General features: G+C 40.1%; 1 protein-coding gene across 1 annotated transcript in view; it reads right to left on the minus strand.

The window, feature by feature from the left end:
- The window catches only part of LOC126240298 (kelch-like protein 10), a 111,817-nt gene that overhangs the window by 9,356 nt on the left and 84,248 nt on the right, over positions 1–18,213 (minus strand). The window contains exon 5 of the mRNA XM_049947914.1: positions 11,453–11,639. Within this exon, the coding sequence (XP_049803871.1) occupies positions 11,453–11,639 (187 nt within the window). The remainder of the gene's footprint in view (positions 1–11,452; positions 11,640–18,213) is intronic.

An 18,213-nucleotide genomic window follows, 5' to 3' on the forward strand; every position in this document is an offset into this window, starting at 1 on the left:
AACACAGTCAGCCAATCTTGCTCACCCATGAGCCCAACAAAATCATCATGCTTATTTTATAAATACGAGTTTCAAATGGGATTAAAAATTTGTTAGCCATAACAATAAAGACGAAAATATAATAATATTAATAAAAGTTTAGTGAAATAGGCTTGATCAGCAGCCTGATATTTCAGGTTTGCTATATTTTAAGGCCTTCACTAATAGAGTTAAGAAGAGAGGAAATGGCTCAAAATTAAAGGAGCCTCATTTTGCTTCTTTTGAAAAGAAATTCCATATAGTAAGGAAAGTCTGGATAGAATGTAAATAGTTTAGAAGTAAAGGAGATCACTCACCAAATAGCAGAAGTGTTGAATTACTGATAGGCACACACAACAGAGAAAGAAAACTTACTAGCAGAGACCGAGGACAGAAGGATTATGGGAATGAAGGGTGTGTCACAAAGATAACTCCCATCTATGTTGTTCAGAAAAGCTGTGCTGGAGGGAAGGATCCAAATGGCACGAGTTTTGAAGCAGCCATTGAATTCAAGTGTGTTGTGCTGAGCAGAATGTCATGCCAATGAGTTGTCAACTGTGTTCATGGCCGCAGTTAGGCAGTGGTCATTCATTATGGTGGACAGCTGGTTGACATAAAAAGCTGTGCAATGATTGCACGGACTTGGTATATGACATAGCTGTTTTCACAGGTGGTGCTGCCTCTGATGGGAATGGCTAGGCCTGTAACACAACTGGAGTAGGAAGTGTTGGGTGGAAGAATCAGGCAGGTCTAGCATCTGAATCTTTCACAGGGATATGATTCCCAAGGCAAGGAGACGAGACTGTGAATGGCATGGGGATAGACCAGGATGCTGTGTGGGTGAGGTATGTGTTTGTACTCTAACTTGTCAAAGGATTTATACTGAAAGCTAGCAAGTTTTCTTTCTTTTTTTCAGAATGTCTGTTGATGACTCTGTGCTTCTGCTATTTGATGATTGGTCTCCCTTACTCATGAATTATTTACATTTTGCCAGAACTTTCTCAGTATGTATAGAGAAGTAACAGCTGGTAGGAATATGTAATGGGATGATTACATAGGAGACAGTTCCTATGCCTGGAGACAGTCTTGATGACTCTGTAATGTTTTTAAATATTCATATACTTGTGGTACTGGGGAAACTCGCAAGAGACAGCCTGTTAGAAGTAGAAAGTCCATTCATTCACACTTCATGTTCTCTAGAACCCATTATGAAGCAAAGGCTTCACGGTCACATTATACATTAACTGGTAAAGGGAGCAATTGCAGCTATTTTCTGAAAAGTATCCAAACAACCAGTTACAGTTTGTTCTAATCTGCTCACATCAGTAGAAATGGAAATTACTTCTAGATTGCCTTGTCACTATGTTTCTCACAAGGGGATGATCTAGTCTTACATATTGAAATTTTTTATACTGGAAGAATACAGCAAAAGAAAGACCCTGTCAAAATTTTAGCTGTTAGCATGCATGAAAGTATTTTAAAAAAAATGTTGAAAATTGGGAAACTCATCAGGTGGCTGGAGAATTGCACACCCCTACCAGAACTGTAGCAGCCACTGTCCATGCACAAGATGGAGGCACATATCCTTGGTTGATGACCAATCAGTAAACAGATGACATGAATTGGTATGATCATAATTTGTAAAGTGAATTTCAGTTTTCATTGATAGTTTCTCTAAAACAATTGCCTGCAGTTACTGTTCACTCAAATTTGCAACTCATTCAATATCCATAATAATTCCCAGTAGCCTTTTTGGTAGCATAAGTGTTAACAAGTAAGTATTAAAATCCCTGGAGAAGAAATAAAACGTTAAAGTTCGCCGATGACATTGTAATTCTGTCGGAGACAGCAAAGGACTTGGAAGAGCAGTTGAACAGAATGGACAGTGCCTTGAAAGGAGGATATAAGATGAACATCAACAGCTGCAAGCTATGGCATAAGTTTTTGGGGAAAAACCAGGTCAAGCCTAAATGACATTTTTATTATGCAAAAAAGAGCTATTCGTATCATGACACACAGCCCACCACAAACTCACTGTAGACCCTTATTCAGACAACTAAAGATACTTACAATACCATCAATATATATTTTTAAATGCCTGGAAATGGTAAGTAAAAATAACTGCGATCTCCAAACCAACTCAAGCTACCATGATCACAATACAAGGCATTGTAAAGACTTCCACTCTCCCTATGTAGAAAAACTAGAAGTCAGAAACATGTTAACCACTTAGGAATAAAGCTTTTAAATGCACTTCCATCTCAAATTAAAGAATTGAAAGGCAAAAATAATTTCAAGCATGAAGTAAAAAAATACTTGATGGAAAAATGCTACTACAGTGTAAATGAATACCTGTCTCAGACTGTGGATTGAAACCTGTACTTATTTTTTAAAAATTCAAACTAATTTAATGATGTTTTCAACTTCGTAATTATGATACTTAGGAAAAAGCTGTTAAATATCTGTAATACGTTTTGTGTATATCCGTAATATGTTTTGTGTATAAGGCATAGTTCATGATCTCAAATTGTTTATCATGAGCACTTACTTTTGTTTTTTGGGTAATAAGTTCTTGTACACTACTTATGTACTATGTGTATGTAATTTGTTTGCTGTTTGTATATGTTTGTCAATTTATTATGTGTATGTGTTGTTATGTGTTACGTGTAATCAAATGACAAATCCTATATCACATGTGTGATCTATTGGATGCTAAATAAATAAATAAATAAATAAAAAAGCAAAATGAGGATAATGGAATATAGTCAGGTGATTCAAGGGAATCAGATTAGGAAATGAGACACTTAAAGTAGTAAAGAAGTTTTGCTATTTGGGGAGCAAAATAACTGATGATGGTCGAAGTAGAGAGGATATAAAATGTAGACTGGCAATGGAAAGGAAAGCGTTTCTGAAGAAGAGAAATTTGTTAACATCGAGTATAGATTTAAGTGTCAGGAAGTCGTTTCTGAAAGTATTTGTATGGAGTGTAGCCATGTATGGAAGTGAAACATGGATGATAAATAGTTTGGACAAGAAGAGAATAGAAGCTTTTGAAATGTGGTGCTACAGAAGAATGCCGAAGATTAGATGGGTAGATCACATAACTAATGAGGAGGTACAGAATAGGATTGGGGAGAAGAGGAGTTTGTGGCACAACTTGACTAGAAGAAGGGATTGGTTGGTAGGACATGTTCTGAGGCATCAAGGGATCACAAATTTAGTATTGGAGGCAGCATGGAAGGTAAAAATCGTAGAGGAGACCAAGAGATGAATACACTAAGCAGATTCAGAAGGATGTAGGCTGCAGTAGGTACTGGGCGATGAAGAAGCTTGCACAGGATAAAGTAGCATGGAGAGCTGCATCAAACCAGTCCCAGGACTGAAGACCACAACAACAACAACAACAACAAGTGTTAACAGTGGGGATAAAACTGAATTAATATTCACTGTGTTTAATGCATAATGCTCAGCAGTGTGCAAAAGCAATTTTGCTTTGTAAAATCAGACCATGTTCTGTAAATGGAAGAAAGACTTGCAAAAGTAATAAAAGTGCCAAAATGAAACTTACAAAGCTATGAAAGAAAAGCTATCCAAAAGATTTACTCTACAGGATGGCCACGAAGTCCCATTACCCCCATTAATGACCAACATAAACCCGAATAAATAACAAGCACAATAGCTGTTTGGACGAGTTTTCTTGAGATATGAACCATGCAAAGCTGCTCATGAGAGGAAATGCACCATTACTGATGGAGATCTATATGACTGGGCCCTCTGGATTGCAACTGAGATGAATAAAGAAGATTTCAAGTCTTCGTCAATCTCGTTAAGTAGATTCAAGAAATCATTCAGTATAGGAAGTCGCAAAACAAGTTTACTTCAAGTAAAAGTATAGAGCAGACACCATCAAAGCATAGCTGACATGAAGATGAGGCTTGCTGTTAACCCACATCTGCTGCATCTAATGCCGATCAGTCAGGTTTCATGAAAAACCTGTGAGCAGAGTGCACTTTATCATTTTGAGGCAAGAGAGGACAGAGACTGTTGTGCAGTCGATTAATGCTATGACACATTCATACACAATAATGTCAATGGTAAGTATGAGCGAATTAGTGTTTCCGCAGCTTTATATCTGTCTTCCCGGACCTAGAACCAAACATTAAAAAAATGGACTGTTTAGTAGCTAAAATCTTATAATCAGCCAATCAAAATCTGCAAAAATAGGAAAGAATAGTTTTTTAAACAATGGCAAATCCAGGATGGAATGTAACAGTATTATGAAAAGGAATGTTGCTACTCAACATATAGAGGAGATGCTGAGTCGCAGATAGGCACTAAAAAATTATTCTCACAATTAAAGCTTTCGGCCATTAAGGCCTTTCTCAACAATAGACAGCCCCCCCCCCCCCCCAACACACACGCAAACGCAGCTCACACACACGACTGCAGTCTCAAGCAACTGACTGCAGTCGTGTGTGTGAGTTGTGTTTGCATTTGTGTGTGTGTGTGTGTTTGTGTGTTTGTTTGTGTCTGTGTCTGTCTGTCTGTCATCTATTGTTGGTGAAGGACTTAATGAATGATAGCTTTAATTGTAAGAGACTTTGTTTTGCTGTGCCTATCTGCGACTCAGCATCTCTGCCATATGGTGAGTAGCAACTTTCCTTTTCATAACATTGTTAGAAAGAATAATTTTTAACATTTCAATTCAAATAGTTTCAACTAGTCGCAGAAATTAATTCATTGCTTTTGTTGGACTCTTGACCTGGACATAGCAATACTTCTGTCTTTAAGGAGTGTGGCAAATAGACTGTTGATAAAATGCAGGTTTGACCTGGAATGACCAATATGACTCTTAATAGAGAAATTTTCCGACTGTGGAAGGTATTTGTAAGGAAATTGTTGGACAGTAGAATTTCTGATAGCTCCATGGCATTTGAGGTGTATCAGGAGAACAAAATTCTTAGATTTCAGTCATCTGTGCATTATCAGTTCGCACTGGCACATTTTACAAATTGCTGTAAGTGTGCACAGTATGCAGCACAATAAGCAGAGCAATGGCCAGGACCATTTCTTACTCCACCTCAATTCTGTCTAAATAAAACTAGTAATTACTGTGATGAGCCTGAAAGCATTAATTTTTCTTTCCTCAGGTGTGCCTGGTGTAAGGAAAATGTTTGTTTGCAATATTCAAATGACCCTTTGTTTTACTGTGATGACTATGGGAAATAAAGAAGGAAGTGTTTTATTGTTACTAAAATATACAATGTTCAAAAATTATCATAGTAAAAATGCTACAGAAATTGTTATAAAATGATCAATGCAGAAGAAATAATTCATTTCAGTAAATTAAACTCATGTTTCCTCTGCTTGTCATCTTTGTAAGAATTACGTAAGTAGCAATTTAGCTGTCAATAGAAAATGCCTCTTCTTTAAAACATTAATCATAGATTACATTTCTTGTATTGTTTAGGTGCTTCAAATTTGCTTATATCACTCCAGATAATAGCATTAAGCGTGCTCTCTTGTCACAGCTGATCATGAGCTAGGCAGAAAGGGCTGTACAAATCACTGTAATAAGTAGCTTTTGTGCGACAAAAATAAGTAAATTCAACAATTTTTAAAAAAGACTTGCAGTGTGTTTTAGCAGTTAAAATTTTGACACTGCATTTCTTTCGCTGTATTCTTCCTACATAAAAAATTTAGTGGTGGGTTTTGACATATCAGATTGGACCATTCCCATGTTAGAGAAAAGCAGATACTTTTTTTAAAAAAATGTCACTGCTCATTCTGTTATTCTAATCACCTATTGTTTTTAAAACTGTGAATATGTATAACTTTACACAGAATACTATCAGTTGTCTAAACACTGCAAAAGACTTAATGTGAAAACTTGTGATAACTGGAAGTTACATCCGTCAGTCCAAATATTCTGACAAAACTGCATAAAATGGCATAGTACCAAGCTATGATGCTTATATGGAGGTGGGTGTGGCAACTTTAAATGTGGAGCCAGCCCCTTGTGCCATTTGATGACACTTTGTCCTGAGGTGGATCGGTGTTCCCAAGAGCTGAATAGGTCTCCTTGCCTCACATGAATTATTTTGGCCATCCACTGGAAGGTTCCTGATGCTACTTGCCTTGCATATACAGGGTGAGTCACCTAACATTACCGCTGGATATATTTCGTAAACCACATCAAATACTGATGAATCGATTCCACAGACCGAACGTGAGGAGAGGGGCTAGTGTAATTGGTTAATACAAACCATAAAAAAATGCACGGGAGTATGTTTTTTAACACAAACCTAGGTTTTTTTTAAATGGAACCCCGTTAGTTTTGTTAGCACATCTGAACATATAAACAAATACGTAATCAGTGCCATTTGTTGCATTGTAAAATGGTAATTACATCCGGAGATATTGTAACGTAAAGTTGACGCTGGAGTACCACTCCTCCGCTGTTCGATCGTGTGTATCGGAGAGCACCGAATTACGTAGGGATCCAAAGGGAACGGTGATGGACCTTAGGTACAGAAGAGACTGGAACAGCACATTACGTCCACATGCTAACACCTTTTTATTGGTCTTTTCCACTGACGCACATGTACATTACCATGAGGGGTGAGGTACACGTACACACGTGGTTTCCGTTTTCAATTACGGAGTGGAATAGAGTGTGTCCCAACATGTCAGGCCAATAGATGTTCAATGTGGTGGCCATAATTTGCTGCACACAATTGCAATCTCTGGCGTAATGAATGTCGTACACGCTGCAGTACATCTGGTGTAATGTCGCCGCAGGCTGCCACAATACGTTGTTTCACATCCTCTGGGGTTGTAGGCACATCACGGTACACATTCTCCTTTAACGTACTCCACAGAAAGAAGTCCAGAGGTGTAAGATCAGGAGAATGGGCTGGCCAATTTATGCGTCCTCCACGTCCTATGAAACGCCCGTCGAACATCCTGTCAAGGGTCAGCCAAGTGTTAATTGCGGAATGTGCAGCTGCACCATCATGCTGATACCACATACGTCAAAGCGTTTCCAGTGGGACATTTTCGAGCAACGTTGACAGATCATTCTGTAGAAACACGATGTATGTTGCAGCTGTTTGGGCCCCTGCAATGAAGTGAGGACCAATGAGGTGGCCGCCATTGATTCCGCACCATACGTTTACAGTCCACGGTCGCTGTCGCTCTACCTGTCTGAGCCAGCGAGGATTGTCCACGGACCAGTAATGCATGTTCTGTAGATTCACTGCCCCGTGGTTTGTGAAACCTGCTTCGTCGGTAAACAGGTAGAACTGCAACGCATTCTCTGTTAATGCCCATTGACAGAATTGCACTCAATGGTTAAAGTCATCACCATGTAATTGCTGATGTAGCAATACATGAAACAGGTGAAAGCGGTGACAATGCAGTATGCGCATGACACTTCTTTGACTCAGTCCACCGGCTCTCGCAGTGTCCCGTGTACTCATGTGTGGGTTCATGGCAACAGCAGCTAACACACCAGCTGCACCCGCTTCTCCTGTGACGGGCCTGTTACGGACCCGTTTGCATGCTACGACCATACCTGTTGCATACAGTTGGCGGTAGATGTTTTGCAATGTGCGGCACGTTGGATGCTCTCTGTCCGGGTACTGTTCTGCATACACCCTGCAGGCTTCAGCTGCATTTCGTCGACACTCGCCATAGATGAGTATCATCTCCGCCTTTTCAGAGTTCGTATACACCATGGTCACAGTTCCTACAACACTACACTATCACAGACATCTGGTAACACGATGTACTACAGTTGGTCTGCGTGCGGAGGCGAATGCAGAATAACAATAGCAGCAAGCGCTACATGCAGACACTGCGACGGCTAGACCAAACCACACCAGTGCACTACAGCCACACTCGTAAACACGGTCATCATCGTAAACATGTCCCTGCAGATGCTGCTCGCCGACCGTGGCCCGTGTTTGTTACAACACGCAACTGAACGTCGGAGGTTTCAAGCGTCAACTTTAGGTTACAATATCTCTGGATGTAATTAACATTTTACAATGCAACAAACGGCACTGATTACGTATTTGTTTATATGTTCAGATGTGCTAACAAAACTAATGTGGTTCCATTTTAAAAAACGTAGGTTTGTGTTAAAAAACATACTTTCGTGCATTTTTGTATGGTTTGTATTAAACAATTACACTAGCCCCTCTCCTCACGTTTGGTCTGTGGAATCGGTTCGTCAGTATTTGATGTGGTTTACGAAATATATCCAGCAGTAACGTTAGGTAACTCACCCTGTATAAGTGGACCTGGCAGTCAGTAGTTTTACTCCAGATAATGATGGTGGAGACAGCTGTTGAAAGCTCAAGGATTTTATTAAAAATGACATGGGTTGAAAACTGAGAAACTTTTGTTCAGGTTTGTGAGGTGACTCTAGAAGAATTATATTAGTATCTTACATGATATTTCCTTTACAGATACACCACATTTTTTAGAATCCTAAAAAGGAATCAATACAGAGTTCATATGTTTGTCCTGTTTCATGTTACTTGTTGGTATTATTCCTGAGATATTTGAACGGTGTGACATACTCAAAATACTCATCACTTTTCTTTCCATTTGCTATTTAGTTTTAAAGTGTGCTGCTATTCATTATGCTAAGTGGAAATTTTGTCCACATCATCTTGCATTTTCTTGCAGTTGTCCAAGGAAGATATTATGCTGTACACAAAAGCAACATCAGCAAACAATCTGATACTGCTGCTGACCCTATCTGATAACTCGTTTATGTACACTGAGACCACTGAACATTCAATTACACTTCTGTGGGGCATGTGTGATTTTTGTTGGACAGTCTGCATGCAGATTGTTACTAGCCAAAGGTTTAGTGGGCATTCATATATCTGTGAAGATACTTTATATATCTAAAAACAAAGATGATGTGACTTACCAAACGAAAGCGCTGGCAGGTCGATAGACACACAAACAAACACAAACATACACACAAAATTCTAGCTTTCGCAACCAACGGTTTTCTTCATCAGGAAAGAGGGAAGGAGAGGGAAAGACGAAAGGATGTGGGTTTTAAGGGAGAATTCCAATCCCGGGAGCGGAAAGACTTACCTAAAAACCCTTAAAACCCACATCCTTTCGTCTTTCCCTCTCCTTCCCTCTTTCCTGACGAAGCAACCGTTGGTTGCGAAAGCTAGAATTTTGTGTGTATGTTTGTGTGTCTATCGACCTGCCAGCGCTTTCGTTTGGTAAGTCACATCATCTTTGTTTTTAGATATATTTTTCCCACGTGGAATGTTTCCCTCTATTATATTCATATCATTAATGTGAAGATACTTTGTATGATTCTATCACAGTTGCTAGTTGATGATGTGACACATTGTCAAAAAACTTTCAGAAATCTAGGATCATGATACAATCCATTCTCTCCTCTTTCAAGAAATACTATTTTTAAATAGATGAAGCAAATTTACAAACTGTTTGAAACTTCCTCATCATCATCTTCACCATCATCATCATCATCATCATCACCAGGATTTCCTTCCAGTGAGCTGGGTAGGAACTTTGTGAACAGCATGCCTCCATTGGTTTCTGTCCTGGTATAGCTTTTCCCTCTCCACTACATCCCATGTTACTCCTCTACTCTCTTGAAACTCCCTGTCAGATTAAAACTGTGAGTGGGGCCGGGACTCGAACCCAAGACCTTTGCCTTTCATAGGAAAGTGCTCTACTGACCGAGCAACCTAAGCACAACTCACTATCCAAACCTCATAGCTTTACTTCTGCCATTACCTTATCTCCTACCTTTGAAACTTCACAGAAGTTCTCCTACACAACTTGGGGGACTAGCACTCCTGGAAGAAAGAATACTGTGGAGACTTAGCTTAGTCACAGCCTGGGGAATGTGTCCAGAGTTGTGACTGGGTAGTTCAGTTGGTAGAGCACTTGCCTGCAAAAGGCAAAGATCCTCAGTTCAAGTCTTAGTCTGGCACACAATTTTAATCTGCTAGGAATTTCCGTATCAGCCCGCACTGTGCTGCAGAGTGAAAAATTCATTCTACATACCTTATAGTTTTAAAGGAAAGATGAGAAGGCTGTGACAAGTCAGAGGTTTGAGTTAGTCTTCAGGATGAGTCTGGAAGCTAATGTGCCACTTTTCTTTGTGACATGATTACACATCACAGATCAGTCAAACAGGTTGGAGAGAAGATGGGGGGATCCTTAGTTTTCGAATGGTGGATAGCTCAATTGTCTCTGTGCTCTTGGAGGGTTAGGACAGGTTCTTCCGTGAACCCTTATGTTGTGGTCTTGTTGAATTTATGATGGAGAAAACTTTAGAGCAACACTAAGCTATGAAGTTTTGTGTGAAGCTCAAAAAGATGCCACTGGAAACTTTTTGATTGTTTGAGGAAGCTTTCAGGGATGATTGTCTTTCAAAATTTCAGTTGAACAGATGGCACAAGATGTTTAGAGAATGTTGGTAGAAGGTCACTGATGAGGTCCGTGCAGGACACCCATCAAAATTGCGAACGGGTGACCATATGACTTGTGTGTGCCAGGTACTGAATTCAGACCATTGAATGAGTGCGTGCTTGACATCAGAATTACCAGACTTGATGGAAATGAGTGTTCATGAGATTGTATTGGAAGACTTGGCCATGCAGAGGATTTGTGCATTGTGGAAACTGCACCATAATAAGGTGCCAGCTCACACTGCCTTTGTTGTCACGGCCTACTTGACCTGTATCTGTGTGACAACAATGCCACAGCCACCATACAGTTCCGACCTGGCACTGGTGGACTTTGTTTTGTTTCCTTAGTTGAAAACGGGCCTCAAAGGAAAGCATCTCAAGTCAGTGGACAATGTGGAAACTATTCCAATGGATTCCCTGAAGAACATTCAGAAATCTTACGATGCATGGAAATCTTGCTGTCAGAAATGTATTGATGCAGAAGGATCATACTTCCGAGAATTTTATGTTGTTGAACCTGTAAGTGATGCATTACTTTCAGGACAAACCCTGTGTGAGGAGCACTTAGGTGACACAGTCAGTAAGTAGTATGTTGCCTGTGAAAGGAGATGTTTGGCCACTCCTGGTTCACAGATTTGAGTTGTCACAAGTAGTTATTCAGTTATGATGGAACTTTTTCAACAAAACTTTTACATTTACATAAAAATTAAAAATCAGTGATTTTTGGAAACACAACAGTATTGCAGTGAACACACTACTTGGTAAAATGTGGTTTCACATGTTTCTCTGTCACTGATGTTGTAGGGCTTCAAGAGTAAGATTTAATACTTTTACATATTTCTGTCAGAAGCACCCTGAAGGAAAATATTAGCCAGCCATGCTATCTTTTCGCAGTTTTACAAAAAAGTAGTCTTAATAATCCATAAGCTACTTCACATTTCTCACTTGAGTACCTGACTCAAGCCTATGCCAGCCACTGAAGCCACCAAGAGCATACAGACATCCTTTGTTTGCAATGAGCTTCAATCCAGAGCGGGAGACACCCAATTCCTGGATGAATGTCCATGAATCAGTTTCCGGATCATAAATTTCTACGCTGTCAAGCACTTCTGTGCCATTGAAGCCTCCTGCTACATATATCTACAAAAGAAAAAGAAATTAGTATGGCATGTCGCTTTTGAAGTGTGACTATGAATTTCAGTTATGAGAAAATATTTCCCTGACTATGTATGACAAGAATGATAGTAACTCCAACTGGTCACCAGGTAGACATCTTTTGCACCAGCAGCTCTCCACACACTAAATATGCTGACAGGATAAGGTAAAGCTTCATAAAATGTTTTTGCTACAGGCCTTCTGAACTGATGTTCAACTACTGCAAACATGATTTTTAACGAAACACTGATACCATGCAAAAGCAGATGCCAGTGCAAACAAATGTTTGTGATCACTATAAGGTATGATGAACAAGGGAAATCAAGTACACAAAAAGAAATCAGTGCTGCTGGCCACTTCCTTATTTGCTTCACAAGGAAGTATCACACCAATGATGAGTAACATGAACTAATACCCTGAAGCACCACAGAAACTGGTATAGGCATTCATATTCAAATACAGAGATACGTGTAAACAGGCTGCAGTCGACAATGCCTATATAAAACAACAAGTGTCTGGTGCAGTTGTTAGATCAGTTACTGCTGCTACAATGGCAGGTTATCAAGATTTAAGTGAATTTGAACATGGTGTTATAGTCGGTGCACAAGTGCTGGGACACAGTATCTCCAAGGTAGTGATGAAGTGGGGATTTTCCCATATGACCATTTCATGAGTGCACTGTGAATATCAGGAATCCAGTAAAACATCAAATCTTGACATCCCTGCTGCTCGAAAAAGATCCTGCAACAACGGGACCAATGACGAATGAAAAGAATTGTTCAAAGTGACAAAAGTGCAACCCTTTCGCAAATTGCTGCTGAATTCAATGCTGGGCCGTCAATAAGTTCAGCGTGTGAACCAATCAATGAAACATCATTGGTATGGGCTTTCAGAGCTGAAGGCCCACTGTGTACCCTTGATGACTGTATGACACATATCCTTACACCTTGCTTGGGCCTATCAACACTGACATTGGACTGTTGATGACTGGAAACATGTATATACATGTGTATGTAAACTCTAATTTGGAAATGTGGAATCAGAAGTACATGTTGTTCCTGGCAAATTTTCAAATCATTGAGAAGTGAAGACTAAGTTAAAAACAGACTGAGATATTCCGCAGTCTGCACGTGATTCGGTTCTCTGGTCTTTTCGTTTCCAGGCATGAGCTTTATTGTTAGACCACCAAGCCTGGCATTATTATTATTGTTAATGATTCCAACTATATGGGGCTGGTATGAACTGATGGAACACTGACATCAAGAACTGAAACCAAAGACTTCAGAAAAGCTAGTGTTGGGTTAGCAGGATCCAGGTGGCACAGTTTGTGAAGTAGTCACTGAAGTCAATAATATGTTGCCTCTCTTTCCCCTCTCTCCCTACTATGCACACTTCACCTCCCCCCCCCCCCTTCCTCTCCCACTCAACTACCTCACCTCTTTTACCTTTATCATGGTGTGCAACATGCTACCATATTCATATCCCTTCTCTTGCTGCCCCTCCAGTCTCCCCCTTTGCCAAGTCCTGGCCTGTTCCTTCTCTCAACCAGTTGGCAATAGCTGTAAAATGCCTGACAGCCCCATCATAATAATAAAGAATTGGTCAGTTCTGCGTGTTATTGGCGACATACCAAACCTGTCTCTACCCGGCACTGGCTGTAAAAAGGGCACCGGAATGTATGAGTGAGTGGAACGATCGGTGGGTGAATTGAACAAAATTTTTAAATTCAAGTACCTTCATATCACTGCATGGTACTTTAGAGCATTATAGATCAAAGTTCAAAAGTTTATTAACAGGATCAGAAATTTTTAGAGCACAACAAGAAAAATGTTTCTGAAAAAGAGAAATATTTTCAGATCTAATATAAATTTAAATGTTAAAAACTATTTTGTCAAAGTTTGTCTGGACTGTAAAACAAGAAGAGAAAATAACTGAACTGGGAAGAAAACAGTATTATGGTGCAAATTGACTAAAGGAAGGGATCAGTTAACAGGATATATCCTGAGGCATCAGTGAAAAAAGGGTTGTGGGTAAGAACATCATAACACAAATTTGAATATTTCTGAGAAAATAGAGGAAAACCTGTTTTTAAACCTGTACGCTACCTAAAAGTATGATTTAATCTTATGTTAAAGAGGAGACTGGTTAATGCTAACTGGTCAGATTCTATGTTAAATACAATATTAAATTCACCCTATTGATGCGGGTAACCAAGTCTTGTTTGATTCTGCAACAGCATTACAAAAGAAATTCATTTTATTTACATTTTCTGAAACAAGTAATGTAAACAACACAAACGGATTAGACTTTCAGTATTTTATAAATTTCCTTACTTAAACATTTGAATAGACTTACTCCCTTTCAGACATATATGTATCTCTAGTAGTATCTTTGTCCAACTCTCCTTCAGGTTTTTTGTTTTTTTGTTGTTTCATGAAGTTACTGTTGTACTCACTGGATGTAATATATAGTTGTAAAGCTGTTATTTCTTTCAATTTAACTTCATCAGTTTTTCTCAAACCTTTGTACAATGAGGAAAAATTAAAAGTGACCAAGAGAACAGAGTTCTAGGGTACAAAGAAACACAGCAGAGGAAAGAAAATACAATACTAACTTGAACATAGCAGATGCTGAAAGTGACCACCATTCATCTCTTAGCACCTTTGGGCCCTGGTCAGCAAGTTGATGAAGGCGGATCAAACCTGGACTGCTGCAACCTCATCCAAAATGTTCTGCTGCAGTTCTTGAAGACTATGGGAGTTGTTGCAATACACCTTAGACTTGAGGGCTCCCCACATAAAGTTATCATGCACTGACAGATCAGGTGACCTTCTTAGCTAACATTACTAAGATTGCAGACTCACTTGTGCTGATGGAACCTCGAAGTCAATTCCTTTCTTATAACTGACAGGTGGCTCAATTAGGTGTACATAGTAGAGAGCCCCTGGTGTCCTGCAGGGTACCCGAGGCAGACTTGTCTTCCGGGAAGTCACCATGAGTTAATGCAGTGGCATTCTGGCATCACCTGTCCATGTCTGTGCCAAACTCGGCATGTTCAAATTGATTGCAACATCATAATTCACACTTGGGGCAGTTGCTGGGTTCTCAGTGTTGTTTCCCTTGCAGTCACTGGGCGAGCCAGTGGTCCTGTCCCAATTGTCATTTGTTCTATTTTCTTTTTTTCTTTTTCTTTTTTTTTTTTTTTTTTAAGAAGAACAGTTTTTTGGGATAGTTATTCAGAAAGAGATTTTCATTCTGCAGCGGAGTGTGCACTGATATGAAACTTTCTGGCAGATTAAAACCGTGTGCCCGACCGAGACTCGAACTCGGGACCTTTGCCTTTCGCGGGCAAGTGCTCTACCATCTGAACTACCGAAGCACGACTCACGTCCGGTACTCACAGCTTTACTTCTGCCAGTACCTCGTCTCCTACCTTCCAAACTTTACAGAAGCTCTCCTGCGAACCTTGCAGAACTAGCATTCCTGAAAGAAAGGTCCCGAGTTCGAGTCTCGGTCGGGCACACAGTTTTAATCTGCCAGGAAGTTTCATATCAGCGCACACTCCGCTGCAGAGTGAAAATCTCATTCTGGAAACATCCCCCAGGCTGTGGCTAAGCCATGTCTCCGCAATATCCTTTCTTTCAGGACTGCTAGTTCTGCTAGGTTCGCAGGAGAGCTTCTGTGAAGTTTGGAAGGTAGGAGATGAGGTACTGGTAGAAGTAAAGCTGTGAGTACCAGACGTGAGTCATGCTTCGGTACCTTAGATGGTAGAGCACTTGCCCGCGAAAGGCAAAGGTCCCGAGTTCGAGTCTCGGTCGGGCACACAGTTTTAATCTGCCAGGAAGTTTCATATCAGTGCACACTCCACTGCAGAGTGAAAATCTCATTCTGGAAACATCCCCCAGGCTGTGGCTAAGCCATGTCTCCGCAATATCCTTTCTTTCAGGAGTGCTAGTTCTGCAAGGTTCGCAGGAGAGCTTCTGTAAAGTTTGGAAGGTAGGAGACGAGGTACTGGCAGAAGTAAAGCTGTGAGTACCGGGCGTGAGTCGTGCTTCGGTAGCTCAGATGGTAGAGCACTTGCCCGCAAAAGGCAAAGGTCCCGAGTTCGAGTCTCGGTCGGGATAGTTATTGATTAATGATGCATTTTGACTTCTCTGATTTTGTTTGTTGTATGTTCATATTGCACCATAACTTTCCCACAGTTCGTTTGTACAAGGTTTTACATAAAATGACATATTAAGTTTTAACATATGTCCCGCATACACTCTCTCAATCATTCTCATGCACTCCCACAGCAAAATTATAAGCAAATAATAATTTCGAGCGATTTTTGTATTACGTAACCTAAAGTAACTAAAGTTTTGAAAAGGAATTTCTAATTAATTGACTTTATGCACTAATAACTTTTTAATGGCTTCAAATGATAATGAAAGTCAATTTGTTATTGTTCCTAACCGGGTTTTAAAACATAAGCATAGGGTTTAGGACTTTCAGGTAATTTTCATTATCTCCGGAACTACAAAAAATAAAAATCTGAAATTTTGTCAGCATCATTCCATTAATAACAAAAGGATGTGTACCAGATTTGAACAAAATTGAATAATAACTAATACGGCTTCCCCCATGAACCATGGACCTTGCCGTTGGTGGGGAGGCTTGCGTGCCTCAGCGATACAGATGGCCATACCGTAGGTGCAACCACAACGGAGGGGTATCTGTTGAGAGGCCAGACAAACATGTGGTTCCTGAAGAGGGGCAGCAGCCTTTTCAGTAGTTGCAGGGGCAACAGTCTGGATGATTGACTGATCTGGCCTTGTAACATTAACCAAAACGGCCTTGCTGTGCTGGTACTGCGAACGGCTGAAAGCAAGGGGAAACTACAGCCGTAATTTTTCCCGAGGACATGCAGCTTTACTGTATGATTAAATGATGATGGCGTCCTCTTGGGTAAAATATTCCGGAGGTAAAGTAGTCCCCCATTCAGATCTCCGGGCGGGGACTACTCAAGAGGACGTCGTTATCAGGAGAAAGAAAACTGGCATTCTATGGATCGGAGCGTGGAATGTCAGATCCCTTAATCGGGCAGGTAGTTTAGAAAATTTAAAAAGGGAAATGGATAGGTGAAAGTTAGATATAGTGGGAATTAGTGAAGTTCGGTGGCAGGAGGAACAAGACTTTTGGTCAGGTGATTACAGGGTTATAAATACAAAATCAAATAGGGGTAATGCAGGAGTAGGTTTAATAATGAATAAAAAAATAGGAGTGCGGGTTAGCTACTACAAACAGCATAGTGAACGCATTATTGTGGCCAAGATAGACACAAAGCCCATGCCTACTACAGTAGTACAAGTTTATATGCCAACTAGCTCTGCAGAATGATGATGAAATTGATGAAATGTATGACGAGATAAAAGAAATTATTCAGGTAGTGAAGGGAGACGAAAATTTAATAGTCATAGGTGACTGGAATTCATCAGTAGGAAAAGGGAGAGAAGGAAACATAGTAGGTTAATATGGATTGGGGGGAAGAAATAAAAGAGGAAGCCGCCTTGAAGAATTTTGCACAGAGCATAACTTAATCATAGCTAACACTTGGTTCAAGAATTATGAAAGAAGGTTGTATACATGGAAGAATCCTGGAGATACTAAAAGGTATCAGATAGATTATATAATGGTAAGACAGAGATTTAGGAACCAGGTTTTAAATTGCAATACATTTCCAGGGGCAGATGTGAATTCTGACCACAATCTATTGGTTATGAACTGCAGATTGAAACTGAAGAAACTGCAAAAAGGTGGGAATTTAAAGAGATGGGACCTGGATAAACTGAAAGAACCAGAGGTTGTAGAGAGTTTCAGGGAGAGCATAAGGGAACAATTGACAGGAATGGGGGAAAGAAATACAGTAGAAGAAGAATGGGTAGCTCTGAGGGATGAAGTAGTGAAGGCAGCAGAGGATCAAGTAGGTAAAAAGACGAGGGCTAATAGAAATCCTTGGGTAACAGAAGAAATATTGAATTTAATTGATGAAAGGAGAAAATATAAAAATGCAGTAAATGAAGCAGGCAGAAAGGAATACAAACGTCTCAAAAATGAGATCGACAGGAAGTGCAAAATGGCTACGCAGGGATGGCTAGAGGACAAATGTAAGGATGTAGAGGCTTGTCTCACTAGGGGTAAGATAGATACTGCCTACAGGAAAATTAAAGAGACCTTTGGAGAGAAGAGAATCACTTGTATGAATATCAAGAGCTCAGATGGCTACCCAGTTCTAAGCAAAGAAGGGAAGGCAGAAAGGTGGAAGGAGTATATAGAGGGTTTATACAAGGGCGATGTACTTGAGGACAGTATTATGGAAATGGAAGAGGATGTAGATGAAGATGAAATGGGAGATAAGATACTGCGTGAAGAGTTTGACAGAGCACTGAAATACCTGAGTCGAAACAAGGCCCCGGGAGTAGACAACATTCCATTAGAACTACTGATGGCGTTGGGAGAGCCAGTCATGACAAAACTCTACCATCTGGTGAGCAAGATGTATGAGACAGGCGAAATACCC

Source organism: Schistocerca nitens, chromosome 1, assembly GCF_023898315.1.
Source record: "Schistocerca nitens isolate TAMUIC-IGC-003100 chromosome 1, iqSchNite1.1, whole genome shotgun sequence".
NCBI classification, from domain to species: domain Eukaryota; kingdom Metazoa; phylum Arthropoda; class Insecta; order Orthoptera; family Acrididae; genus Schistocerca; species Schistocerca nitens.